Consider the following 27,162-nt stretch of genomic DNA (forward strand, 5'->3'; position numbering starts at 1 on the left):
CACCATAGGACAGCAGTATTTCTCTCCCGTATCTTAACTCCTTTTGCTTGTAACCAAACCAAGACAGCTGGTAAAATATACGACAGTTTGAGGTCAATAAGTCCAAGACCTCCTCTTCTCCCAGCCTGATGTTCATTTGCAACTCCTGACTTTGCAAATTCCCTTTTGCATGATTACTACATCCAAGGGAAGTTGTTTAGGAAAACTGATGCAGGAATGTTAAAACTGACAAAAAGGAGATTTGGCTGAGTTGAGGAGAGTACAGCAGCAGTTATAACAAATCACAGCAAAACATGGGATGCACAGAATGTACCTCACGTTCTTCATTACTTCATACTGCATCTTTATGCAGCATAAAAAGGGTCTTGAAAAAGGAAAGATGTGGAATAGAGCACATTGTGTATATGTTCCAAAAACAAAGCAAGTGGAATCCATACTTTATTCATATATATATATATACACACACATAGTATGCACATAGTGTATTTTTCACTTGCTTGGAGAGTAGCTAGGAAACTGAGATTATAATTTCTGCAGAGAATGTTCTTGGCTGTACATGGAAAAGAAAGAACTGGGCAGGGACTGGCTTGAGAGCAGCCCTGAGGAAAAGGACTTGAGGGTCCTGGTGGATGAGAAGCTCAACATGAGCCATCAGTGCACACTTGCAGCCCAGAAAGCCAATGGGAAACTTGGATGCATCCAGAGAAGCCCCATCCCTGGAAGTTTTTAAGGCCAGGCTGGACAGGGCTCTGAGCAACCTGATCCAGTGGGAAGTGTCCCTGCCCATGGCAGGGGGGTTGGAAGTGGGTGATCTTAAAAGTCCCTTCCAGCCCTGAAAATACCATGATTCTATGAAATTGAGTAGCATTACACCATTATAGTAGTTGGCTATATTGCCACATGTCTAGTTTGAGCTTTCAGTAAGGAACTAAAACTATAATAAAAAAGCATTACACTTTATGTTATGGAGTCTGCCTTACAACCAAATATAACTCTAATCCAGTAATAAAATCCAGATCCTTCACACATTTCATACACATTGCTTTTTCTCCTCCTTGGTGGTTCAGGAGTGGGTGGTACAAATCACAAAGAAAGGGCAGAGCCCATTTGGGAAAATAAAGACCCATGCCAGTCACTGACTAAAATGTGGGGCTTTAGTGGCAAAGCAAGTCTGCTGACCTTTGGATATCCCAATTCTGCTATGCCAAAAGTCTGACATGGCATGGACCAGTTACTCCCTACAAATTTCTGATAGCTGCCATTTTATAAAAAGGGGGTTTTAGGATCAGATTTGCGCTTATTTCCCACCAAAAAGACTGTCATAAAAGTAGCAACATAACTCAGTAACAAAACAAACACCAAATATAGTTGCTACACTGATGAGTTTACCTTCCTACACTCAACGCTAAGCTAATTCTTCCTTCTACAGACTTGCAGAAGTTGCTCAGATTTCTGCCCTTCTTGAGCAGAAAATACTTATCATCTACTTTTTTGACTATTTGTATAAATATTCCAGCTTTCAGAGCAAACCACCATAAATGTAGCTGCTCTTTCCAAGCTCCCATGGCTCATTTTAAAGCTGCTCTCTTGCTAGGTTAATTTTGATAAATAACAATCTCAGAGCCATAGATCTTCATCGAGGGTAGATTTAAATTTCCTTGCCCTGTACACAGATCCAGAGCTAGGATTTAGAAAAAGCTCCTTGGTATGCAGAACAGAGTAGTTGTAGTAGTATCTGCAGCTCAGTAGGTGTAATCATGGTAGAGTTTCATTGGCAGGCATGAAAATCAATTATTGAAGTAGTACTTTTGCCCCTGGCTTTCTCATCCCAGGTTTTCTGCATTAAAAAACCCCAACATCATGAATTTTACCATACACCTTTTGTGTGTATTTTTCGTGTTTGGTGATGCATAACTACTCAACATACCAGCTTCCTGGGATTAAAGAGAACATGATGCTGAAACCAACACAACCACATCTTCCTTTCTGTATTGACTCAAACCAAAGGTTACCTGGTAGTGGCCTGCTGTCCAAGCAAACCTCTCATCTCCCACCATCCACTCCTCACTAATTTCATGTTAGCTCATAAAGGCACATTCTTCTCTCAGACATCAAAAAAAAAAAGCCCTCAAAAGATGTTGCAATGAAACAGATTTGATTTTTTTGTTGTGAGGTTTCACCTCACCTTTCTCAGCTCATTGAGACTATTGCTTTAAGTAGAGTAGTATTAGATTTCTAGTTGCAGAGCCCATACAAGTATTAGCAGCAATAGTATATATATAAATATATATAAGTATATATGACAAGTCTCTGCAGATGGGCCAGTTCATCAAATTCTCATTTTTAAAGGAGAAGCTTTGTTTCATGTTATAACTTTGTGCTTTTGCATGTGTGATGAACACTAGCCGCCTGGATTAAAAAAACTCTCCTATGCTATGAAATACAAACCATCAGAAAATGTTATTTACTTTCAGTAATAGCATCATAACCCTCCAAATAACTGTCAATGGCTCTTACACCCAAAATTACTGTAACTGTTTAGTACCCAGGGATAACCTCCAAAATACCACCAATCTGACAAGTGCTGGTAAAGCTACCCAAGAACAACTACAGGATATTTACCAAATAATCATCTACTTGCCTTTGACGGAATCATATAAGAGCAGTGTTACAAACAAAAGAACCTACTTTTTAAAAAAATGTTTTAATGTTTTTAAAAAGGACCTTCCTGTTTGTTGAAAAAAAAAAAATAAAAAAATCTGAGTTTACTTCTGAGTTGTGGAGACCACCGAACAGTTACTCCATTCAGGTGACAGGGTGGACATTCACTGAGAAAGTACTGACACCCAATAAGTGTTGTGTCTTATTTTAAGTGGTATTCACAAGATCACTCATCAATCTGCTCAGCTTTATTTCTCTTCTCCTTCCCCCTCCTCTCATTTCCAGGAAAAACTCTAATCACAGCAGGCTGATAAAGTTTAAGTGAATGACAGACAATCCTCTCTCCCCTAAGACAGACAAATCTAGGCTAGAACAACATAGAGATAGATCATTTACTGAATCAAAAACCTCTCTGAATGATTTACCTCCCAGGGGCTGCTGTGGCAATGTGTTCAGAGAGCCTGGGTGAGGGGGTGCTGCCAGGGGAGGATTCTGTTATCGGCGAAAGAGTTGCTTCAGGTTCTGGTCTAGCCCCACTTTCACTCCATTCACAGTAAAAAAACCAAATAGAAATATACAGAGAAAGATATTTGTAATCCACAATGAAATTGTACGCTGAATAGGAAACACTGTGCAGGAAAGCGTTAGTAAATTTGGGAAAAGAAAATAAAAATCCCAAAGCTATAAATGCTGCGTTTACAGCAAAATTCAAATAGGGGCAGACTTGCAGGAAGTGTCATGCTTTTAGTCAAGGTTGAAAAGTCTCCTGCTGTTTAGAAACTCAGAAACCCAAGTAGTATTTTACAGCTACTAAGGGGAAACAAATATTAAGTATTACAACATGTGACAAGATTTTTAGGAAATACCAGAAAAAACACAAGTGCTAGTGGGAATCACTCCCGAAGTTTTAGATGCTTTCTGCTGCAACTTTTTTGGTGAAGGTTAGACTGTATTTTGAGTTGAGATGGGGAAAAAAATTAAATCTAGAGAATGTCTTAAAGCCTTCTACTTGAAGGAAGGCACCCACCAGACATCTCACTGTAACACACAAAAAGAAAAGTTAATCTAGGGGGTAGAGAGGAATTACAACCACAAGTTTTGCCAGACTAAATAAGCCACAGGTAGGCATTGCTGCCTTTTGTTGTTTTGGGTGTTATTTTGTATGCTTTGTGGGGTTTTTTAATATTAACATGCAAAATTAATTATCTTAATAAAGTAGGAAGGTGCTGATAACCATTAAGGAGACTCAGGAATGACCATGGAGCAGACCTCATAGTTGGTAAAGGTGTGGGTGAAACAGGTGGCATCTCCAAAGTCTGGGTAGCTACAGAGTTTTTATTCAGATTGATACAGGTATCCTGGGCTCCTGCTCCATTAGGTAGATCTGCAGTTATGCTTTACAAATATTTATGACATGGAGGGAAAAAAAAAAAACAAAAACAAAAATATTATTTATGACAGGTTGTATCAGGACTGACCAAAAGTGGACAAGTATTTTTGAGTGGCTATGGATTAACTGAAATATAAATCTGGAAAATCCAGACACATCTTCACTCAGAACAATGAATTGACTCTGCAGTTAAAGACCAAAATAAAATCTGTACCTGGCTGCTTAACAGGAGGTGGTTAAAACAGCTAAGACATAATAGGAAATAGGGTACTGAAGAACTGGAACTAATCAGTTACTAAAACACATAAATATGCTTAACATAATGGATAGACTTTGCTTTTCTAAGCTTTAAAAAGTGCTTTAAGTACTGTGATTTTATCCAGAAAAATTACAGTTTAGGTACAAACAATAATAAAAAATCCACCTGGGCATTTGTCTTGGACAACGCCTACCTGAAAAGTTGAATATTATTAAATTGGGATATCTATATGTAGATTACTGATAGAAGAGTAATTTCTACTTAGTTTCTTGTCATATCCATCCTTCTGGGTGACTTCTTAACTAAAAACTTATTCAATTATATCTTAAAAAAAACACTCAGCACATATTTTCAAAGGTAAGATGTATGCTGAGAATTGGACATGAGCTGGGGCATGCTATCCATAAATAGAAAAGCAGTTCATAGATTGTTTCAGAAACAGTTATGAATTCCAGATTTTATCAACAAGGGTTGTAAAAAGGGGATATTGGGCAAAGAGATGACACTTTTAAAACAGGGAATGAAATTTATTTCACACTTATATAAAACAATTTTTGAACTAGTGATGTGTTAATACGAATTTATAGAAAACTAAGGATCTTGGCAGCCTTTCTCAAACTGTTCTCATAGCCTCAACAGATAGACCCTATGACTATGTTTATTTTTAGAAAAAACAGAGGCATCTATACTTTGGATTATTAGAGATACTTTTAACTTCCATTTCTCACTAAAGCAACTTGTCCTTCAAAGGGTTAAGAGCTGGTAAGACAGAGAAACATAATGGTAAGTTAAATAATGACATGAAGATATTTTTATTACCTAGGGAAAGCTTCAAAACAAAAATACTTGAAGGTTAAGCCATTCTGCCCTTACAAAGACAACTTTAAAGTGTTTCCAAGTTATAAACTGTCCTGGTTTTCATTGCTCATATGTCCTCTCAAATTCCCCATCTTCCTTTCTACCCATAAAAACCCAGCAAAATCATTTTAATACACTACTTCATATTTCTACTTCGATTTCTTTATTCTATAGAATTATTATATTGTGCACTCAGTAACACACTTGAGTTTAGTAATAGAATACTCACTACTGAGTTATGCAATGGAAATGCAGGGGGAAATTACTGATTGGCTTTTCTCACCTTAACAGTCTTAAGTGAAATTATTAGTGAACATTTTCCCCTACTGTCCATAGGAAGTTAACCCAAAAAGTGTGCAAGATGTGATATGCCCTGGTTCATCATTCCCAGTGCCACTCTACTTGTACTTTATGCTGTGCATTGTTAGGCATCCACATAAGTGACTGTTAGTGATGGATAACTTGGCTGTTACCTGAAGTCTCCATTTTCTGTTTGGCTTTTCCTAAAGATAAAATGACAAATACCATAAGCTACTGCTAAGCTGTATGACAGTACAGTACATCTGAAAAAGAAACTCAAGCTTAAATTATTTCCAATGGTATATTCCTTTTTAGTTTCAAAGTTGCCCAACAAAATTAAAAAAAAAAACAGCCCCCTTCATCAGCAGAAGCATTTGCAGAGGACATTCACTTCTTAACAGGACCAGTTCCATCAGAAGAGTCTTTAGGTCAGCTGCACAAACTACAAGCCAATTGCAGTGGTTTTCACAAAGAGATAATGAAAGAACAGGCTTTTATATGGGCTTTACAATTCACCTTTGAGCTCTGAAACTTCTCTGATTCAGTAAGTGTTGCAAAAGCTGAGAGCAAGTTTTACTTGGCAAAATAAAACCCCTCAACAGATCACCCATTTTAGTGATTTCTGCAAATCCTGTGTCCATCTTGAGGATAAAAACACATGCCCCATTTTTAACATGATCAGGAACTGATAATTTTGTACCATTCAGATTATTTCTTTTACAGAAGAGGGATTTAATTCTCTTACTATGATCTGTGAAGGTGCAATGCCATTACAGCTGCATGCATGAGAAGACTGTTCAAGGAGTCAGAGAGACTCAAAAGAAAAAGAGACAGAGGTAAGATAAAAGCAACTTTTATTAAAATACTCTTCAAGCTTCAGAAAGCATAAATTAATGAATGTGTAGCTACTATAATACATTATTTTACAGGAGAACCATAGGGCCATGAAGCTTTTATAAACACAAGAAGGCCTAGAAGCTTCACTCTGCAATAAATAAATACTGCCATCTTATCTTGTTCTTGTTAGAGGATGTGCTGAAGCTCTTACAGGTCCACAGCAAAATTCTGCTCAATTTTTTCTACATTTTCCACAATATAAACATGTTACTAGCTTAAGCAGCAGAACCATTATAATGAACTTGCACTCCGATTCACAACATCAGATTTATATTTTTTTTCATTTTGTGTTTTATTTGCTTAAAAGCAGTCTGTCTTCTTGCTTTACTTTGTAAAACATTTACAACCATTCTAAAACTGACCTGCTGAAAATCTAGTGAAATCCAGGATAATTATCCTGTTAAGTACAACAGTCTGAAATAAGTGCATAGAGTCCCCTCTTTGTCTTCTTTGTCCCAAAAATCAAAGTAATACAATTTTTTATTCTTTTGTTCATAACTTTCTGCTTTCTAGCAGCCTACAGTAACTCAAACTCAGCAATGTAAATGGCTCCTTTGAGGAAAAAAAGAATTGCAACAGCCATCTCCTCCCCACGTTGGGAGATTCAGTCACCCAAGTTGTTCCGTTTTAAATAAATGTTTTTTGTCAACTAGTGATTAGCACAAAAACAATTTCATCTCAATTTTTACACATCAGTAGGAAAGTGTTAGAAAAGTATAGAAAAGGCTAGAATTTCTCTTGCAGTAAGGCTAACGAAATATGCTTTTTTTTTTTGCCTTTTTTTTTTTTCAAAGCAGATGGAAAAGAAGAAAGTGTTTGTATTTTGCTTTTGCAACTTGGGTAAAATCACTGGACATTAAGAACACGTGCTGAGACTTCATGGTGCCAGTCACGTAATTTTGTATATTTGGGGCTAAACACGTGGATGGGAACCTTTTCCCTGTGGAAAGAAGTGATAGAAGAAAAATAAGAAAGAAAGAAGGAAAGAAAGGTTGTGGTCAGCAGTTTCACAAGCAAGCATGCACTGTCCATGCACTATTCCTATCTGCATTATTGCCTTCCTCTCTTGTCAAAAATTTGGATCCAGTGTTAGGCAAATAAAAAAACTCCCACATAGTACAAGAACTATTAGGTTTAGCCACTGGCTGGTCCTTATTTTGAACAAAGCTTATCCCAAAGCCAGGAGACAGCTGACCCTCATTTGCAGTCCAGAACAGGAATACTTTCCAGCTCTGCTCTGCAATCTGATCCACACTCACAAATCAAAAACACCTGGGTAGATGTAGGTAAAGGGAAACACATCCACAAGCTGACCTCCTACACAAAAGCAAATCAGCCCAAGTTTAGGGAAAATCCCAAACTTCTGTGCAAAAATTAAGACTGGAATGCATCGACACATTTATGCAGAAAAAGATGTGGATTTTTACATGCTGATGTAGCAACATTTTAAAAACAGCCATACATCACACAAACACACCAAAAACCATCAGTTAAGAACTGAGACATGCAAAGTATTAAAGTAAAAAAAAAACATTAAACATCAACTCACTTAGTCTTCTTCGGAGCTTCACTTTCTGACGCTTTCGCTGCAAGTAAAAGAGAAAAAAATTATTTCCTCTGGCACTAAAGACATTGTACCATTTTACCATGAGATTCTCCTCTGTACCAATGCATTCACCACAGCAGGAAATGACAAGAAGGCTTGAGAGAATTCTGCAGTTCTAAATATGCCCCCATGGAAATTAGGTATGTCCATAAACTTGAAGGGCTCCTTTGTCAGCATGGTTGCTGCTGGTCCCTGCTCTTTCCCTGGGCCCACCCTCTACACTGGCATGGAGAATGTTGAGTTGACAAAGGGAAGATGAATGGAAGTTAGATGGAAGCTTGAAGGCATTTCTTTTGGACAAACATCCAAGCCTCAGGTGATGATCCAGCCATGTTGCTGCAGCCAGGCTGTGACCCATTGAGGTGCAAGAGGACTGCATGTGGAATAAGGTAAATTCTCAGCCCTGATTTTATGTTTGGCAAAGGTAATTGCTGTCACTTTCTTACATTATTTGTCACGAGGATTAATTGATCAGGTCTCAGTCTGCTCTTACAAGTTTTAATGAGATAATTCAAAGATGCACAGTGATCCATTAATAGACTGGTGGAATGCAGGACCACAAAGCAATCACATAATTGTCCAAGTTCAGAACATTTATCCCGCCTGGACAATAATCCTTATTTAGGGAGATATTATAATTAGTTTCTAGACTAGGTAAATGATAGCTACTTCAATGAAATAAGCCTCTGGGGAGGGTGGTCTGATTTCCTAAGTGCCTTCTTTATTGTAGCACGAGCTGTGAAAAGCAGAAGAACAAAATCATCACTTATCAATTAACTACCTCAGTCTTAACATGGCTAAGCTTAAATCTCCTGATGGCATTTATAATTCTTTTTACACAACATAAAAGATCTCAGCCCACTTATTATAAATGACAGGATAATAGGAAATTGACATTTTAGCATAAAATTGTCAGAGGGACATGACCTTCTCTTCATCACCTGTGCCAATCCACAGTACATGAAATCACACCACAGCATAAGCAGAGGATGGAATTTTGTGCTAGGAATAAACTGTGGATTTCTGCTGCTGATAGGTTTATTCATTACAGATCGCATACCTTTGTATGACTGTCAAAGATCTTCTACATGCCTAAAAACATGTTAATTTTGGGGGGGATTATGTATGAACAGGAATGTTGCCATTTTGGTGATACAGGAGGGGAAGGAAAGAACAAATATATATCTGTCAATGTCTTTGGAAATAGAAATGGAAATTGTACAATTTAGCTAGAATGTATTAACACTCAACTCAGTGAGGAATAATGTCCAGGAATGTAAATGTTCTGAGCTACTTAGGAACTGTAGGAGTTTTACAAAAATATTTTCCTACTACAGTCTTCTTGAACTTTTTTCTTTTAAAGAGCTCACCAAAAACTCTGCCTACTGGATTTACTATGCAAGAGAGAAAATCCCAGAGATGTAGCTGAATCCCTTTACTAACCCCAGCATTTAAAAACACCTATTTGTCCAAGGCCCTTCCTTTTATTCCATTTATACCAAGCCACTCACTGTGATCAGTGCCGGTGATTTGGGCAAGAATTCGGAAGGAGCGGGACTGGGTGGTTCCGGTCCGGGGGTGCCAGTCCTCAGTGTCTTCAATCAGTCTCTTCTTGCTGGCATCACTGTGGGTGGGGGTGTGGTAAAATTCTGTATAGGTGTCCACGATGTGCTTCCGTGGAGGGCTGCACCAAAAAGAGGTGAGCAAAAAGTTTCAGGGACCGCCCGGGCTGAGGTAGCTACAGAGACCCAAGCAGAACTGCATCTTTTCACAGCATTTAAAAGCAGCATCTGTGTTTGGATGCAGATGTGCAGCACTGAGCTCTACAGGCACCCCTACAGAATCACAGAAAGTTAGGGGTTGGAAGGGACCTCAAAAGGTCATCTGGTCCAACCCCCCTGTCAGAGCAGGGTCACCTAGAGCAGGAACACATCCAGGCAGGTTTTGGATGTCTCCAGAGAAAGAGACTCCACACCCTCCCTGTGCCAGTGCTCTGGATCAGATTCAGTTCTCTGAGCCAAACACAGCTTTATAATTACTCTGACCGAAATAGTCTTCTTTGTTTCACTGCAAGAACATTAAGAAACAGTAACAAAAAGTATTATCAAGATACATTTAAACCTTTACCGTTTGGGTGGGATTTTCCTTGGAGATGAGAGAGTAAGACAGCAAGAGAAAGTTTTCCCAGCATAAACAGGAAAAGGAGAAAAAGAAAGCAAGAAATAAAGTCAGAAACTTGAAAAAAGAAGCGCAGCTAATTATTCTGTTGAATTATTTTTATGGGAAAGGGCATTGAAATCCAATTAAAAGGGATATTCTCATTCTACTACCAAAACTGCAGCACAGAATTCTGCTACTTTAAACTCTCAGTGATTTCCTTACAAGGATGAGAGGGGAATTTTATTTGGCAAAGCAGGGCAGTCTACTTCTTTCAGATCAGGTGCCCCTCAAGAAAATCTCCCCTTGGTTCACAGGAGGCAAAGCAGCAGCTCTGTATAAGGGCCACTCAGTGCAGACCTTAACTTTTAAGCTTGGAAAAGCCTAAATCAGAATCCATCCATTTGAAAGCATAGGAAACAATGCTCTTAGCATCACCTGGAGATACTGATGCTTGATACCCTCTCAAAGTAAAAATATGGGGCAATCATTTGGGACCAGAAGATTAATATTATATATATTGCACAAATTCTACATTTGTTATCCCAAAACTTTTGTCTTTCAGACACTCTGTACACTTATTTTTACATAATTTACAGGATAGTAACTGCCCAAAAGTACCTCCTAAGACATAAAAATTCTAATAATGATTTCATTAAAAAAACATGCACACAAAAAAAATCAAACCCCAAAAATTTAAAAGTCACTTTTGGTTTTGCCACTGCTTCCCCACTGTACTTTTAATGCCCAAAATATTTCTGGTGAAAGGTGGAAAACATGAATGAGATTATGTAAATCATTAATTGTCAGCAAATAAGGATTAGGCCCATTCAATGGAATGCATTAGTAAATACTTAAGCTCAAAAGAATGCTTGGCAGAATGATGTAAAAGGTATCACACAAAATTATATCAAAAGATGGGATTTATTGACACACAGTATTAGTGTAGTACACGTACACATACCAAAGTTAGTAGAAAAGAAAGAGGTATAAAAACAAAGACAGTGGTATTTCCAGGAGGAATATAAGTAGTACAGAAAAAAATGAAGTAAAGCATCAAAGCAGTTAATAGGGGGAAAAAAAATTGAAAATTAAAGCAGTAATTAAAGGCATAGGACTATATGGAAATGTAATTATATAATGTGCAGTTGAGTTCATTCTAGCAACTACCACAGTGAAATAAAACGTCTTTCACATTTGTTGAAAGTGGTATTAGAAACAACACAGCCCGCTGACTTCTCTTATGGATCCTAATGGCCCCTCTTTAAGGCTTGAGTCTTCTTGTAGTAACTCATTGAGGCTACAAGGTGGTGCCAGAGACAAAGAAAAAAATCAATGAAACTGTCTGGAAACTGGAAACTGTCTCTACCTTAACTCAGCCTTGAGGCAAGGAGAGAAAAACCAAGAGCTCAAATCGTATTTATCCTTCCTAGCATGTACGAATCAGAGTATATTAATTTTTAACCTTATTTTTGTTGAATTAATTCAGTATTAAGCCTTTCATTCCATAGTCCTCAAACCATTTTTGCTTTTATATTTCAAGATTTACTATTTGCATTACTAACACCAATTAGCCAAAGGAATTTACCAATACACGCAAACATGACTCAAATGTTTTGCAGAATAAAAATAAGCTGCAAACTGTAGCACAGTGAAAAGACCACATCACATCCAATGCAGACAAAACCATTTAACTATTTTTTAAAGGCACTAAGAAAAGCAGAAGCTGTTTTGCAAAATTTACATTTAAAACCGTAAGAGCTATGATTTTGCAAAACAAGAATACATGCTGCTTATTCCAACAGAAAAAATGACCAGAATTCAGTTCCAGTGCTGGTGATACTAACTTTGTCATTGTTGTTATCTGCAAGGGAAAAAAAAAAATATTTGACGTGTTAATACATTCTTTGCTTCCTGAAATATCACAGGAGTTTCCGAAACCAAGCTCTGGCAAAGCCATATGTCATGGAATTCAAACTTACAGTCACCAAGAGAACCTACAAGGGAAAAACTTAGCCCAGATGAGCTTAAACTGGATGAAGTCTGTGGACATCTTACCTGTTTTAAGCAGCAGGCACTTTCTCATGCAAGAGTTGGCAAGAAGATCTTGATAAAAACATAATGGCACACAGCCTAATGACAGCAAATCACTTCCTTTCTAAGCCAGGACTAAACTAGGGAAACAAAACTTCCTTCCTCATCATGAAGTGAAGGCAAAGAGTTTATATCCTGAATGTGGTTCAAGGGCAGCCAGGAAGAAGGGAAGAAATTCTGAGAATGACAAAGTGCACGTCTGAAGAATTACATTTGGTCAACAGTGCTACCTATGAACAAGAATTTTATGGTTTTTTGTTTTGAGAAAATGAGTAATACAAAATGCAGAGATAAAATGGAATTTTAGATCAATTATTTCTAATATTTCATAAATGTCATTGTTTCCATTTTAGATGGGGAGACAGTTAAACCTCATTGCAGAAATAGAATTTTTCTAAGTAAAACCAAGTAGTGTAGAGGCAGCCCAGCATAATCACTTCAGGGAGTTTGTTTGTTTGGTTTTGTTTTCTGTCTTAGGACTGCAAGCCAGTTAGCCCAAACACACGGCTCTAAGAAAAATGGCAAATTATATAGGTTTTTACAGCTCTACATTTTCAAGGCTTCCCAAAACCCATCTGCAAGGTTGGCACCCAGACCAAGATTTCTTTACCCATCTGCTGTGATACTCTTCAAGTTTTCATCCCCTCACAGTAAGGCAGGGCACGTAACAGCCTTCACCCAATCATTTTATCTTAATTGTCAAGTGCAGCATTTCCTTCCAGGACATTTAATTTTGTAGCTATTTTTCATCTTTTACAGTATTAATTGATGCTTTTGAGTACTCCTTACACTGTATTTGCTAAAACAACATCCCTGGAAAGACAGGGATGATGTGCCACAGTCTTTTAAAAAGTCTACCAGCATGGAGCAAGTACTTGGGATCCCCAGATTCCATCCAGATTCCATGTGGTGTGGACTCCAGCCATCAGCTGTTTAAGAAAGGGCTGGAAGTCACTATGACAATGGTGTGATATAAAATGCACATGGACTATATTATATCAGCCCACATATGGAAAATATTCATACTGCAACATAAAGGGAATTATTACCTAAAGAATTCCACACACACCCTCCCTCCATGAGAAGCTCAACTGAAACTGCAATTTGTTCTGCAATTTAGCTGAGGTGGATATTTATCTTTCTGTACGGTTTTTCATACACTGAGAGAATAACATAGGAGAGAGGCACTAGGCCTACTCCCCCAGCCCTTTCCTTTGTGGGGTGGGCAGCAGTAACCACAGCCTGGAGGTTTTAAGCAAGGTTTTATGTTTTAAGAATAAAGAGAAACCCACAATTCCCCTCCTTTCCTTTTTGTTACTAATTCAAGCTGCTGGACACTGCTGCTGGGCATGGAGGCCAACTGGCATGGGGCTGCTCATGACCAGTGTCCTCCTCTTCCTGCCACACAGCAGCAGCTGGGAACTGGTCCCTGCCCAGGAATTTTTGGGAGAGTCCTAGGCAGCCCTGGCCAAAAGTGTGCCACCAAAACAGGGCAGCAGTGCAGGTCCAATTGCTCAGGATTGCTGCTTGTGTCACTTCAATTTACTATTTTAATTATCTATTGTTTAGTAGTCTAGGTGCACCAGATACAGAACATGCATTCTATGCAGCCCTGCAGTCCCTTAAATGTTAGGTCTCCAATATCCATTGTAATGCAAACAAATATTTGAATACTAAAATTATTCAAATTTTAAATTTGTGCTGGTTTTTTGGGGGTTTTTTTAGGGTGAGGGTAACAGTTATTGAGATATTTACATTGTAAAGCTGCAAAAAATCTGCTCAATCCCACCAGCTTCATTCCCTGTGCTGCTGTGCAGAGAAGTAATGCAACATCTGTCCCTTTGCCTCCCCCTCTGGGACTTTTCTTCACTGGTCCTGCCAGGACCATGGTCTTTCAGAACATCTCATTCCAGGCCACCACAATACCTCCTGACCCTTCCTGCCAGGACCATGGTCTTTCAGAACATCTCATTCCAGGCCATCACAATACCTCCTGACCCTTCTTGACAGACTGCTCTGCATTTTCCAGTGCCTGCTGCCTGTACCCATAGAGAGAATCAAAAATACAGTGAGACACAGTCATTGAAATTAATACCGGGCTTGTTGTAAGGTCCAGAACACATCGTGATACAACCCATTACGTAGAGCACTTTGTGGTTCTGATTCAATAGAGCTGTTACACTCTACAAACTGCTAAGTCACACCTGCAAAAAAAATTATCACTGAAAATCTGGCTCAGCAGCCAGATTTCTTTTTTTCAGATTTCTCAGCAGCAGACTTTTCTTTTCATCCAGAGCATCCCTTTTAGGACGCCATCCTCGCTTTTGCGCTGTGTTTCACTCAGCCCTTAAACAAGCCCAGCTTTTTTTTTTTTTTTTTTTTTTTTTTTTTTTCCCCTGCGAGGCAAGAGCCTCACAGCAAAAAAAAAAAAACCAAAAAAAAAAAAAAAAAAAAAAAAAAAAAAAAAACCAAAAAAAAAACCAAAACAACCCCACCTACCCATTTTGCTGTTTACTCTCCCCCTGGTTTTCTCTCAATCCTCGTCGCGGCCCCTCGGCTACGTCCTGGGTGCCGTCGCCGGCAGAGGCGCTGGGGGCGGCACAGTGCGGGCCGGGCTGCCGTGGGACATTAACTGCAGGTTTAGGAGCGCTCGGAGCTGGCGGCCCCTGCTCAGCGTTAGGCTTGGCGTTAACATGCAGTCCGGGAGCAGCGAACCGGGCCGGGTTGGCAGAGGCCAAGGATGGAGCCGCTGCTTGGGCCGGGGTGAAGGCGGAGGACGGTGATGGGATGGAGGTGATTTTGGGGAAGGTGACAGCTCCGAACGGCCTCGGGGTCTTATTGAAAGCCACGCTGGCCGCGGCAGTGGGTTTGGGTGCGGCAGCAGAGGCAATGGGTACAGGCTTAACTACTTCTGTAGGTTCCCCCTATGCGAGATGAGAAAACAACAAAAAAAAAAAAAAAAAAAAAGAAACCACACGCAAACCCCACACCAAACGCTCTGCGCATTCCGCGGCAGGGATTTTGGCTGCTCGCAAAGGAGGGGGGGGTATAACCTACCCAGCACAGTGAAAGGAAGCACAAGAAGCAAGCGACACCAAAACTGCACCCGTGAAATTGATGGGAAAAAAAACCCAAAAAACCTTAAGCCATGCGTTTTTAGGAAAGGGAAGGATCCAAGCGTGCACGATGGATGTGAAATCCCACGATGCTGACTCCTCTCAACACATCCAAACCAGACACCCCACAAATCAAATTCAAGACAAGCTGAAAAACCACTCTGTTGCAAAAAGCACTGCCTAAGCCAGGTGGAAAAAATTCGTGTTTTTCATTAAAATCTACATTCCACCTCTCAAATCCAATTTGAGATAATGCATGTTCCCCATACACAAAATACATGTGTGTGTACAGACACACTGTGTAGATACTCATCTGTTCCTATGGCTCTGGAGAACAGAACCAGAGCCCTGGAGAACAGAACCAGAGCCCTGGAGCTTATTTATTAAGATGCCAGAGCTTCAGGAATCTGAGCTTTTCCCAGTTGCACTCCATCGATGTGCCCCAATGTGTTTATATACCCTTGTCAGATGAACACAGGCAAAAAAAAAATGTGGCTTGGGTTTTTGTTTGGTTTTCTTGGGTTTTTGTTTTTTTTCTCTCTGAGAGCTATGTCTTAACATGTTAGTTCCAAAACTGTGGCCTTTCAAAATCATGGTCAGCAGAACAGTTATATACTATAAATTATTTTTGTCCACTGGAGACCATTTTCAAGCACAGGCCATTCGTAAGAATTTTCAGGTTTGTAAATGGTAAAATGGAGATTTTGGAACTATTGCTTGAGACCATAATATCAGAAGAACTCAGGAACAAATAATTCCCCAGGGCTCTAAGGAAAGTAAAGGGGATTGTTCTCTGTAACTCTAATATTAAGATAAGCTCCTTTCAAATATAAAGAATTATTTTAGCACTCATTAAAAAAATATCCTACCACCAAAAAACCCTACTACTGTTACTCTCTTAGAGATAGAAAAAAAAATTCAGCAATATGTTTCTAAAAAAAAAAAAAGGTCTTAGAGTAGACTTTTTTTGGTTTCGGTTGGTTGGGGGTTTTTTGTTTGGTTTTTTAGGGAATGCTCATAATCTTAATATATGGAAACAGAGCATGTTATGTTGAAAGGAAAGATTGAATTACAAGGAAAGTTTGATTGATTGCTTATCAACAAGAGGGTTTGACAGCTGGGTAAGTTAGTGCCACACGCTACATTTCTTTGTTGTGATGATGAACATACCTTTGATACATGAATGAGATCGGGTTTTGATCTGGAAGAGGAAAAATATGCACATAATCATTAAAAAGTTCTTAAAGCATTTCCCTCTTTCAACTGGCCACCTCCACCCACACATGTATAAAATACACAATTTTGTTTCCTCTAAAGGAAACACCAAGTACTCAAGTGGAGCCTATAACACTGTTGATAATACAAGGAAAAGGCAAAACTGAAGTGGATTAATTCATCCAGATGTAACATTAGGAACTCTAGCATCCATCATCAGATATTATTTGATTTATAAATTCATAACACCGTGTCATCACTTAGAAGACTTCAGCTCCAATTTTTTTGCTTTTCATCAAACACTCACACAACTCAGTAATTCAGATAAATTGCATTTTATACAGTGCATAACCTGCTCTTGGGCTTAACACAGAAAACCACCTTTTTGAACAACCACAGCCAAAATTCTTCCGAGGGACTTAGCCAGTTAAATAACAACGAAACTTATTGCACAGTCTTTGGTCTTCAAAGATAATTTTTTAGGGAGAATGGGTGCACTGAAACTGCTGCAGGGTGAGGGGAAAGAAAGCAAGTATCTCAAACAGAAAGGATGAAAAAGATTAAGAATAAACATATCTTGCTACACCTGAAGTGAACTGGCAACATGTTACAGGTAAAGGCATCTCATTTGATTATTTTTGGGTTGGGTTTCTTTCTTTTGTTTGGATTTTTTTCCAGATTTGCACACTCATGTGCAAAAATACACATAATCTCAAAAAAAAAAAAAAAAAAAAAAAAAAAAAAATCAAGGAAAAAACCTGACACACTGACATTTTACCTGCAAGCATTGCTGACGATGTACTTGAGTATTTTCCCACTATTTTGGTAGGAAAGTGGCTTTTTGCCACATTTCTAGACAGATTTGGTAGCTGCTCAGAAAAGCTGGCACCAGTAATGCACCAGGACCCAGCAATCATATCCTGCCAGAAATCACACAGCCCTGATTTCTGACAAATCTTCTAAATAGGGTTTTGAAGGACAAGCCAGATTCTCATTTGCCAAATGATAATTTGTCAGGGAGGTGAAAAGGGTTGTTTAGTTGGAGATCAGCTAACAGTGGCAACAATTTAATTAAAACACCTCCATTGCAAAACTCAGCTTTTTTATTTTATGCCAGGAAAACACAGAAATAGACCTGAATTAGGCACTAAATTGGCCTATTTAACAGCAGCTGTTTTTTTTTTACCCATTCCATTCAAAATGTTAACTTCTTTCCTTCAAGCCAACTGGCCCTCAGGACTCATCAGATTAAAGCAACATCATCAGTCCTGCTTCAGGTTGAGAAGCTGTCTTTAAGAGAGACACATATAACCCACACACTTGGTTGGCAGAAAAAAAAGTAGCAAAAAGCCCAAACGAAAAAAAAAAAAATTAAAAAAAAAAAAAAAACAAAAAAACTGAAAAACAAAACAAAACCCCAAAAATCAAAAAAACCCCAACAGCCCAAAACCATCTCATGAGAAGATCATCTTCTGGACTTTGCCTTCACCATTTTTGCAGGGCTGCAGCCACACATTATGTCCACATCAATGGGAATTCCCAAGAGAGAGAGGGTTTTGTCCACCCTGGAGAACTGGTCCATTCTCCCCTTTCCCACATTGTGTGCAGCCCAGGAGTAGCCCCGACCTCCAGCCCTCCAAAGCTCTGGGGTGCATCATTAATCACTCCTAATTGCAGAGCTGTCAATTTGCAACAACAAAAGCAACGAGAGGGGGAAGGGAGAGGGGAAAAAAAAACAGTCTAACACATATGGAAGCTTTTCTTTCTTTTTAAAGGTCAGAGTTAGAGGAAAACATGCATCTTGCTCAGTATCTTCCGTATATGTTTTTACTGAATAACTTGGAATGTTGTATTTATTAGGCTGACTTAACAGTAAGATGTAGAAAGACACTAATTATCCAAGTAAACAACCATATTTCATTCTAGAGAAAAAAAATTTCCCATTGATAATAGTGGACCTTGAAGCTTCAGCCTTAATGTGGGTTTTTTTGTTTTCATAATATAACTGAATTTCAGCTTGCAATGGATATGACTGCTCTGCATTCATCAGAAGTTATTTCAAACCACTATTTCCAGGTGATCTTAAGAGATACTTCTTAAAATTCATCTTCAAAACAATCTTACAAAAAGAAGAAAAAAAGGGTGGAAAATAGGCTTGAAAAACCGAATGTTCCCAATGCTCTTTTAACACTGGAGTCAGACAGCATAACATTACTTTATTTCCCCCAAACATGCTTGAAACAAGGACATAAATTTGTGTGTTCCAGACATACTTCAAACAGTTTAACTTGGACTTCTTGACTTCAGACCATAATCAGAAAAAAATCTATGGTTGTATAAAGAAAATGTTCATCCAGCAAACTGAGCCACCAAGATCCGAACATAAAAAATGCCTGGTGCAAAAGGAATTGCACGCTTAAAGCTGAAAAAAAAGCCATGTTCAACACAAAATTCTTCCTTCAGGGCTATTTCCCTTAGTTTTTTGATTGATACTACCAAATTGTACAGAAAAAATAAACTGCAGAATTTTGTACACTTTCTTAGCTCTTTGCTTGCCACCTAGTAATTAAACACATCAGGATTTCATGCTGGTTTGGTCACATTGAATCTATGAATAATTAAAGATAAAGGCTTTCAAAATGACATAAGACACACTTGCCCTGTTACCACTTACTAGGAAAGTAGGGTGGCTTGAAGCAGGATATTTTCTGAATGATTTAAAACTAGCAGTTCAGTTTATTAGTTCACACAATATTTTCAATAACATACAAATAAAGCAAAGGCATAAAAGCTCCATTAAAATGCTTGGGATAAACAACACACACAAAAGACCTTGGCAAATGGTTGCAGTTTGGAGCTTCTGATGAATTATTCTAGACAATGAAAATAGAAGCAACAGCCATCACTTACTGACAGCCTCATACTGGAAATTAAAGTGCAGAAAGTTTTTGCTCAGGCTTCTCCAACCAAGCCCCTTCAGAAAAAGCTGTATTTATCCTGTGTACACAGTTCATTTCCACCAAACATAATTAAATTTGCTTTCTAAACATACCACAAGTCATTCCTCTCCGATGAATATTTTTGTGACATTTAATGCAATTCAAAACATTCCAACTTCCAGTGCAGCCTTATTAGGAAAATGAATGAGGCTTCTCTTTGCTGTAAGCAACAGACCCAGAAAAAACTATTCATTCTTCAAATTCTCCTTTATTCATTCCTTTTCCAAGAATTTCACCCATAAAAAAACCCCACAAGCAGTTCAACAGAATCTTTTTATAACTGCCAATAACTGGAAAAATCCATTATTAAAAGATAAAGCTACAGTATTTCATGTTTCTGCAATGAAAACAATTTGATACATCATCTCCAAGGACAGATCAAAGAGAACACTTTAATCTCAATAAGCAGCATTATGAAAGTAAATTCAGTGCAAAGCTTAATTTTATGGATAAGTCTCAGCTGTCCTGCATGTATAACCACACAACAGAGTTCTGTACCCTCAGGCAACATATCCCTAAAGCTTCATTGAACCTAAAATCCCAAAGACTCATCTCTTTTCTGAACTCCTTTTAAAGTCCCACATCTACCCCTTAATAAATAACTATAATACATTCAGAACTTAGAAAGCAGATGTCAAATGTGATGAAAAAAAAAAAAAAAAATCACAAGAGAGTAACTGTCCTTTTGAGCCCCTTATAAACAAGTAAAGCACACACCCCAGTATTAACATAGGTCTTATGATTGGGGTTTTCAGATCTCTGTAACTTCCAGCATCATGAACTCTAGTGTGAGACACAACTAGAAGCTGCAAAACTTTCCTTGCCAAAGCACAGTCAAGGCTGGAAGATTTTTCCATGAAATTGTATTCGTTGTTGTAAACTGAACCTTTCTAAGAGGAGGGAAGAAGAAAGGAAGGAATTTTTCCCAGCTGTCTCATGTTCAAAACTCCTTTCTCCAAGCTGATGGATCAGAATGCAAGTTTTATGAGCAGATACTACAGCCCTGAAAAGCCACTGGGCAGATCTTTCTTCTGAAAACCTGATTTTTGAGCAGTTTTGCCACTTCTGTCTGCAGTTCTGTTAATTGCTTCATAATCTGCTTAGTTTTTTTTTTTTCTAGAGAGCAGTCAGTTGACAGGGCAGAAAACTAAATGGATCTGGTTTTCATTGATCAGCCAGCTCTGGAAACATATATATAACAAGCCATGAGTTTCACTAGGGGTTATCTGAACAAAAACAAATGCAGATGTAACTTAAAGCACAGAAAAAAGAACAACCCATATATATTTTTCTTCCATAGACCCTTTCTTTCACAGATAATTTCTTACCAACCTTGCTATGGCTCACAAGAACATAAAAATGTTCTTAAACTTGCTTCTTGTTGCAGCTTTTCCACCATCAGAAATTGCTGCCTTACAGACACCAATATAACCTACAAGTATGTTTCCCAGTTTTATAGAAACATACACATGGCCCTAGGCAACACCAGTCAGTAAAAATCAGCACTTCAGCAGTCAGACTGAAAACCTCCACACATTCCAACATATGGAAAAGCAAAGGTAGCAAAATTATCATTAAGTACTGCTCGATTTGTTGCAGTCACTGCAAAAAGGAGATGACTTTTTTTTTTCCCCACTTCAGCTTTCAAATCTATAGCTGAGTCATTTGAATTGCTTGCATGCTGACAGACAGCTGTCAGCAACAGTTATTTCTTAAGTAATTTTCTTGTTTAAGTTTATTATGATAGTTTTCATTTAGATTATCAAATTGTGGCAAATATGGAAATATTAATTACAACCACAATGCATATTTCATCACTAATCTCCTGCTTAAGAGAGCAAATGACAACTTTAAACCAGGGAGAAGATGGGATGCATAATGGCATTTCAGTTGCCATACATCTCCAGGAGCCTTACTACAAATACCTCATTCAACAAACCAATTTTTACATTCTTTCTGTCCTTACCTAAAAATACAAGCTGTAAACTTGTGATAATTCACACACTAAAATTCAGTGTGAGAAACAGTTCTCAATATTAACAAAATATGGAAAAGAGTTTCTGAGAATGCTTGATTTTTATCTGAAACATCAGCAAAAGATCTCAGTCAAATGGGCTATTTTTAGCTAAGTTATATCTTTGAGGGCTTCGTGCCTTTTGATGAGGCCAATGGAGTATGCTGAACAGTATTTAATTCTTGACAAAGTAGTATTGAGCTAATACTCATCACTTTTCTTCATTATATTTAGCCTGGGAATATTAACTCAGGAGTCACTCTCAACAGATTCTATATTTTCAGTAAATTTTAAGAGGCAGAATAAATATAATGGGCATGCCAGCATTTTACACTTTGTATACACCACCTAATACCTTTACATCCTCACCCTGGTTCTCTCCCCCAGCACACCAGATTAGGATGAAGCCCTAGGTCAGATAAAAGAAGAAAAATTATGTTCTTGCTTTACTATTTGAGAGCCTGCCAAATCAAACACAGGTCCCTCTCTCTTAAATTTAAATAAAAATTGGGATTTCATCATTATGTGTTAAAATAAACAGTGCTGACATTTGAGGAGGGAAACAAGCTGCCCTGTATTTTAGTGTTCCTACCCACAAAGGAGCAGCTGTTTTCAAGACCTCCCAAAGGCAGCCACTGCTCATAGTCTCATTCCTGTGGTCTGTGGCAACCCTGCTGAATGCATTTGTAAAGAGTTTAAGTGCAGGCAGATAATATTTTATTCTACTGAAGCAAAATGCACACACAAAAAGAAAGGGGAAAAAGAAGAGGGAAAAGAGAAAAAGAAGGAGGAAGAAGGAGGAAGAAGGAGGAAGAAGGAGGAAGAAGGAGGAAGAAGGAGGAAGAAGGAGGAAGAAGGAGGAAGAAGGAGGAAGAAGGAGGAAGAAGGAGGAAGAAGGAGGAAGAAGGAGGAAGAAGGAGGAAGAAGGAGGAAGAAGGAGGAAGAAGGAGGAAGAAGGAGGAAGAAGGAGGAAGAAGGAGGAAGAAGGAGGAAGAAGGAGGAAGAAGGAGGAAGAAGGAGGAAGAAGGAGGAAGAAGGAGGAAGAAGGAGGAAGAAGGAGGAAGAAGGAGGAAGAAGGAGGAAGAAGGAGGAAGAAGGAGGAAGAAGGAGGAAGAAGAAGAAGAAAGAAGAAGAAAGAAGAAGAAAGAAGAAGAAAGAAGAAGAAAGAAGAAGAAAGAAGAAGAAAGAAGAAGAAAGAAGAAGAAGAAAGAAAAGAAGAAAGAAAAGAAGAAAGAAAAGAAGAAGAAAGAAAAGAAGAAGAAAGAAAAGAAGAAGAAAGAAAAGAAGAAGAAAGAAGAAGAAAGAACTCAGGAAAAAATACTGTGGATGTGGAATTTCTCACCTTCTGACTACGACTTTTAAAAACATCCACATGTTTAGAAACCTGAAGAGCCCACATGTGACCACTGCTGCACATGGGGGGGGACACATCTGTCCATATCCAGGACTCCCCTGCTCAGAGCCCAAACAGGTGAAGAGCCCCCAGTACCAAGCATGGTTTGAGCCTTACAAATCCTGTAAGGCAAATCACTGCCAGGTGTCCTAGAAATGTTACAGAGGAGCCTATATAAAACGTGGTAGCTCAGCCTGTCTGAACAACCAAATTCTGTAGGCAGGAATCCCATCTTGCCACTGCTTAGCTGCTGATAAGCCATAGGAAAACTAAAATCTTATTAAAAAGCCCCCCTTATACATTACCTTTAATGATGGCAGCGATTTCTATCAATTATACCTTGTTATAATCTGATTTTTTCTCTTTCCTTTAAGATTTCCTTAAGCTTTACAAAGCAACAGTATCCACGTAACAGTTACGTGCAAATAACAAGACAAAACAACTATAGACAGGCTTTAATACAGTGGGATTTATACGTTCCATTTTCCTTAGAAGTGCTTATTGGATACTAATTCTAACACAGCAAGCTACCTTTTTAGAACAGCCAGTTTAATAAAAAGCATAGGTCTAAATGATTTGCAGACCTAGTCTAGTTCCAAAGCCCTCAAAAAACCCATTCTGCTTCATTCTTACATCAGTCTGTCATCAAATCTAGGTTATAATTTAGGAGGCTCAATGCTAAACACCAAATTATTTTTTCCAGTGCTTTATGCAAGATGGTGACTAATGTTGAAATTACCTCCTTTATCTAACACACAGCCCAAATAAGCTAGCAAGTGCAGTCATATCTATTTTAACTGGAAATTCATGACAAACAGATCCCCAATCCTCAACATATCCTTATTTGGGATTTTTAAGTTTTTTTCCCCTTAAGAACATGCTTGAGAATGAGCTTTTATAATTTGCTTTCTTTTTTCTTAAGTGAAGAATCTGGCAATTGAGAGAGGCATTAGATTATTATATTTTATTTCTTATGGGACCTAAGTATATCATCTGCAAAGCAGTTCACCCATCCATGGCCTCAAGGAAAACTGAATGCAGCAGAAGCACAGTTAACAAAATGAGAGAAAAACTCTTTCTAAAGTGTCAGGCAGCAATGTCACACAAGAGCCATGTCCTTTACCAGGAGGTCAGCAGCACAGGCAGGGACATCACTCACCCAGAACCCAGAAGCAGTGCCCAGGCATCTTTGGCCAAATCCCAGCTGCTGCCTCACACCTCCTGGTTCTTAGCAACTCAGGATGATACAGGAGCAATACAAGCACCCTAATATTACAACTTCTGAATTTTTATCTGTGATGTTTGAAGCTGTACATTGTCTCAGCCATGTAGACATGAAGAAACTCTGCCCTAAGTGCATGGAAGTCAGGAAAAATGCTGAGCCTGGGGCTAATCCAGAAAAGCCATGGCAGAAGTCAACAATAAAGAAATACAATGCTAAACACATTCCAAAGTATGAACCCTCTTTGTTTTTATAGGTATGTTATGGTTTTAATTCTTTCCAATTAAAGTCAGGATAGCATTAAGCATTTGTCTGACTCCTAAGTGAGACCCACCAGCAAACCAGCAAATTTTCTTCCCTTCTCCTCCCCTCAGACACCTTCCCCCATGCCCCCCCACCCCAGCAATGGACAAACATCCACCTTTGTGCACCAGCTCAGGGCTGCAAGGATGACCATGGACTTTTCCACCAGTGGGACATGGAAGGAAGCACATCCCTGTATCAGCCTTCACTGCAGAAGCTGTGTTTAGAGGGAGGTCCCCAAAAACCTGTCCCCAAAGCAGACACCAGAGCTATAAACCAGCACTATAAACCACATTACAGGATTATTACATGAAGGATTTAATGAAAAGGCACTTGCCAGAAGCAGTTAACTTTCCCATTATAGGTCCTCACATTTGTTGCCCTTTGTCATTTCCATATATTGTTTATATATTTATATATTTAAGGTCACTGGCTTAGCAGCACATTTTGCAGGTTTGACATGCAGAGAAAAGCAATTTCTCACAACATAGATATCTAAAGCTATAGCAGACAGCCAACAACTTCAGTTTGAAAGCTGTCTTACAAGGAAAGCTCCAAGTATTGCAACGAGAAGATCTCAATTTAGCCTGGGCAGTAGATCTCACCACACCTTTCAGGGAAAGGGAAGTCAAAGAACGACTGCCAGAGTACAAGCTGTAGCTGGAAATTATTCCATTTACTGCAAGAGCCAGGCAACAAAGATTAAAAAGCAGCAGTGATCTCAGAGAGTTGATTCCTCTAGACAAAAAAGTGGACAAGGAACCAATTATCCTGGAAACTCTAACACTGATTAATTAAGGTGCACAAGTTTTCTGGGCTGTAATTCTTCTGTTGTTTGCAACAACGTGAGAGAAGTCTTAACAATCCCATCCATCTGATTCTGACTGATCCTGCCAACTAGAGAGTTTTTTCCTTCCCACAGTCTAGCTTTAGAAAAGTAGCTTTTACCCTTCTCAGCTACAAATACTAAGGGAATAACATTCACAGCATGCTCACAGCATCTGAAGCAATTAACTGCTTTTGTGGGCAACTAATCACTGATGCAAAACAGATGCAAAACATCTCCTGGCCACAAAACCTGTTGAGATTTTTCAAAATGCTGAAATCATTACTAGGGCTAGGAGGCAAGACAAAAAGTAAGTGAGCAATGTTTGACAGGCACAATATGTGTTTTTATTACCTCATGGGGTTCTGCAGTTCTGTGCCAGAGACATGACTTTCTACTGACAATACCCTGGATTTTTTCATAGGCAGTAATTTAAAAAAAACTGGGGGGAAAAGGAAAAAAAAAAAAAAGACACCAAAACAGTGCAGCTGTGGAATTCAGTTATTAACAGATACTTGACTCTCCAGCTACCACTTACCTTTCTATTAGGCGGTGTAATAAAATACCATATATACAAAAACCTGCCTGCTTTTTCCTGCCATTACCAAAAATGCCATCTGCCTTATGCTGTTACTCTTTTATGATACTACCACTATCTTTTCTAAGCAGCCAATCATTAATTTATTCTCATTCCATTCTACCAGAGCAATGTAGCAAAGCTCTGCTGATGAGTCAGGACACTGCAATTTTTATTCTCAACAGCTGAGAGATGATCTTGCATGGCAGAGGACAGGTTTTATTTAAACAGTGTCTCATTGGTTCCTCTTGCCTGATGCTTAGGAACAGTTTATCTGACAACAATGGTCAGTTCATGTATTTACTTTAGGGTTTTTTTCCCTTCTATTCCTCACATTCCACATTCACAGAGGTGCAAAAGTACCTACGTGAAATTGAGATACTGTAAACAGTTACCTGCAAAGCTACTAAATACACATTATTTAATTTGTTCAAGCTAACTTGAACCACTTTCAGCATACGAAGGGCACAGCCCATCCTTAAACCATGTAAGCTTTTTTTAATCCATTTAGAGACAACTGTCCCTTGACAGATCATCACATGCCCTTTTATAATTAAAGAATGCCTGCAAGTTAGCATCATAAACTGTGCATATCAGAGATGAGTTTTCCAAAGGAAAACAACAGGTGTGGGCCATATTCATAAATAAAAGTGTAAACAGAGACAAGCAACATCACTTGCAGCACATAAACAATGAGATGAGTGTTTATGAAGGAAAAAATGACCTGGATTACACAGTGGACTGAGATAGGACGGACTTGAGTATCACTGGATCAGGTACAGCACCTGATTTGGAGCAATAGGGAACCCATAGTAGAGAGCACACCATGAAAATTATTCTTTTCCAAGACTTAATATTGGGATAACAGGAGAAAGACCAAGTCAGTTTTCAAATAATTTGAAATAAATGCCATTAAGCATGTGATACAATCCATATATATTTAACTTTAAAATACGTATTTTATGAAAAAGGGGACAAAAGTTCTACTCTCAAATATACTCACATACTACTCAAATTCACAGGTAAGAAGAGTCGTATTCTAAGGAATGTTTCAGCTTTCCAAAAGGCAAGCTTTTCCATTTATCCAGACTTGGCCAGGAGTGCAGGAAGCACCACTGCTCATGCATGACTGCTGAGCAACAGCCAAGTCCCAAGGCTTCTTCAGGTTCTGGGAAGTAAACCAACTGCTTTAGAAAGACTTTTTGATTAGAAAACTTTTGGACAGGAGTCAAATGACTATTATTCAAGCTTGCTGTCTTTCTGGCAGTCTCATTA

General features: G+C 38.6%; 1 protein-coding gene across 21 annotated transcripts in view; it reads right to left on the reverse strand.

Annotated features, from left to right (window-relative positions):
* Positions 1-27,162, reverse strand: part of PDLIM5 (PDZ and LIM domain 5) — a 121,245-nt gene that overhangs the window by 35,464 nt on the left and 58,619 nt on the right. For 9 of the 21 annotated variants that reach the window (XM_071742804.1, XM_071742808.1, XM_071742803.1 and 6 more), the window contains 8 exons: positions 16,509-16,539; positions 14,722-15,146; positions 10,099-10,116; positions 9,483-9,655; positions 7,915-7,951; positions 5,642-5,671; positions 3,931-4,056; positions 3,087-3,203 (listed from right to left, as the gene is read on the reverse strand). In XM_071742804.1, the coding sequence (XP_071598905.1) occupies positions 3,087-3,203; positions 3,931-4,056; positions 5,642-5,671; positions 7,915-7,951; positions 9,483-9,655; positions 10,099-10,116; positions 14,722-15,146; positions 16,509-16,539 (957 nt within the window). Of the gene's footprint in view, positions 1-3,086; positions 3,204-3,930; positions 4,057-5,641; positions 5,672-6,305; positions 7,306-7,914; positions 7,952-9,482; positions 9,656-10,098; positions 10,117-11,975; positions 11,993-14,721; positions 15,147-16,508; positions 16,540-27,162 lie in introns of those variants that run through there. The other 12 variants (XM_071742815.1, XM_071742814.1, XM_071742817.1 and 9 more) reach the window with 10 other exon arrangements.

This window comes from Heliangelus exortis, chromosome 4 (assembly GCF_036169615.1).
Source record: "Heliangelus exortis chromosome 4, bHelExo1.hap1, whole genome shotgun sequence".
NCBI classification, from domain to species: Eukaryota; Metazoa; Chordata; class Aves; order Apodiformes; family Trochilidae; genus Heliangelus; species Heliangelus exortis.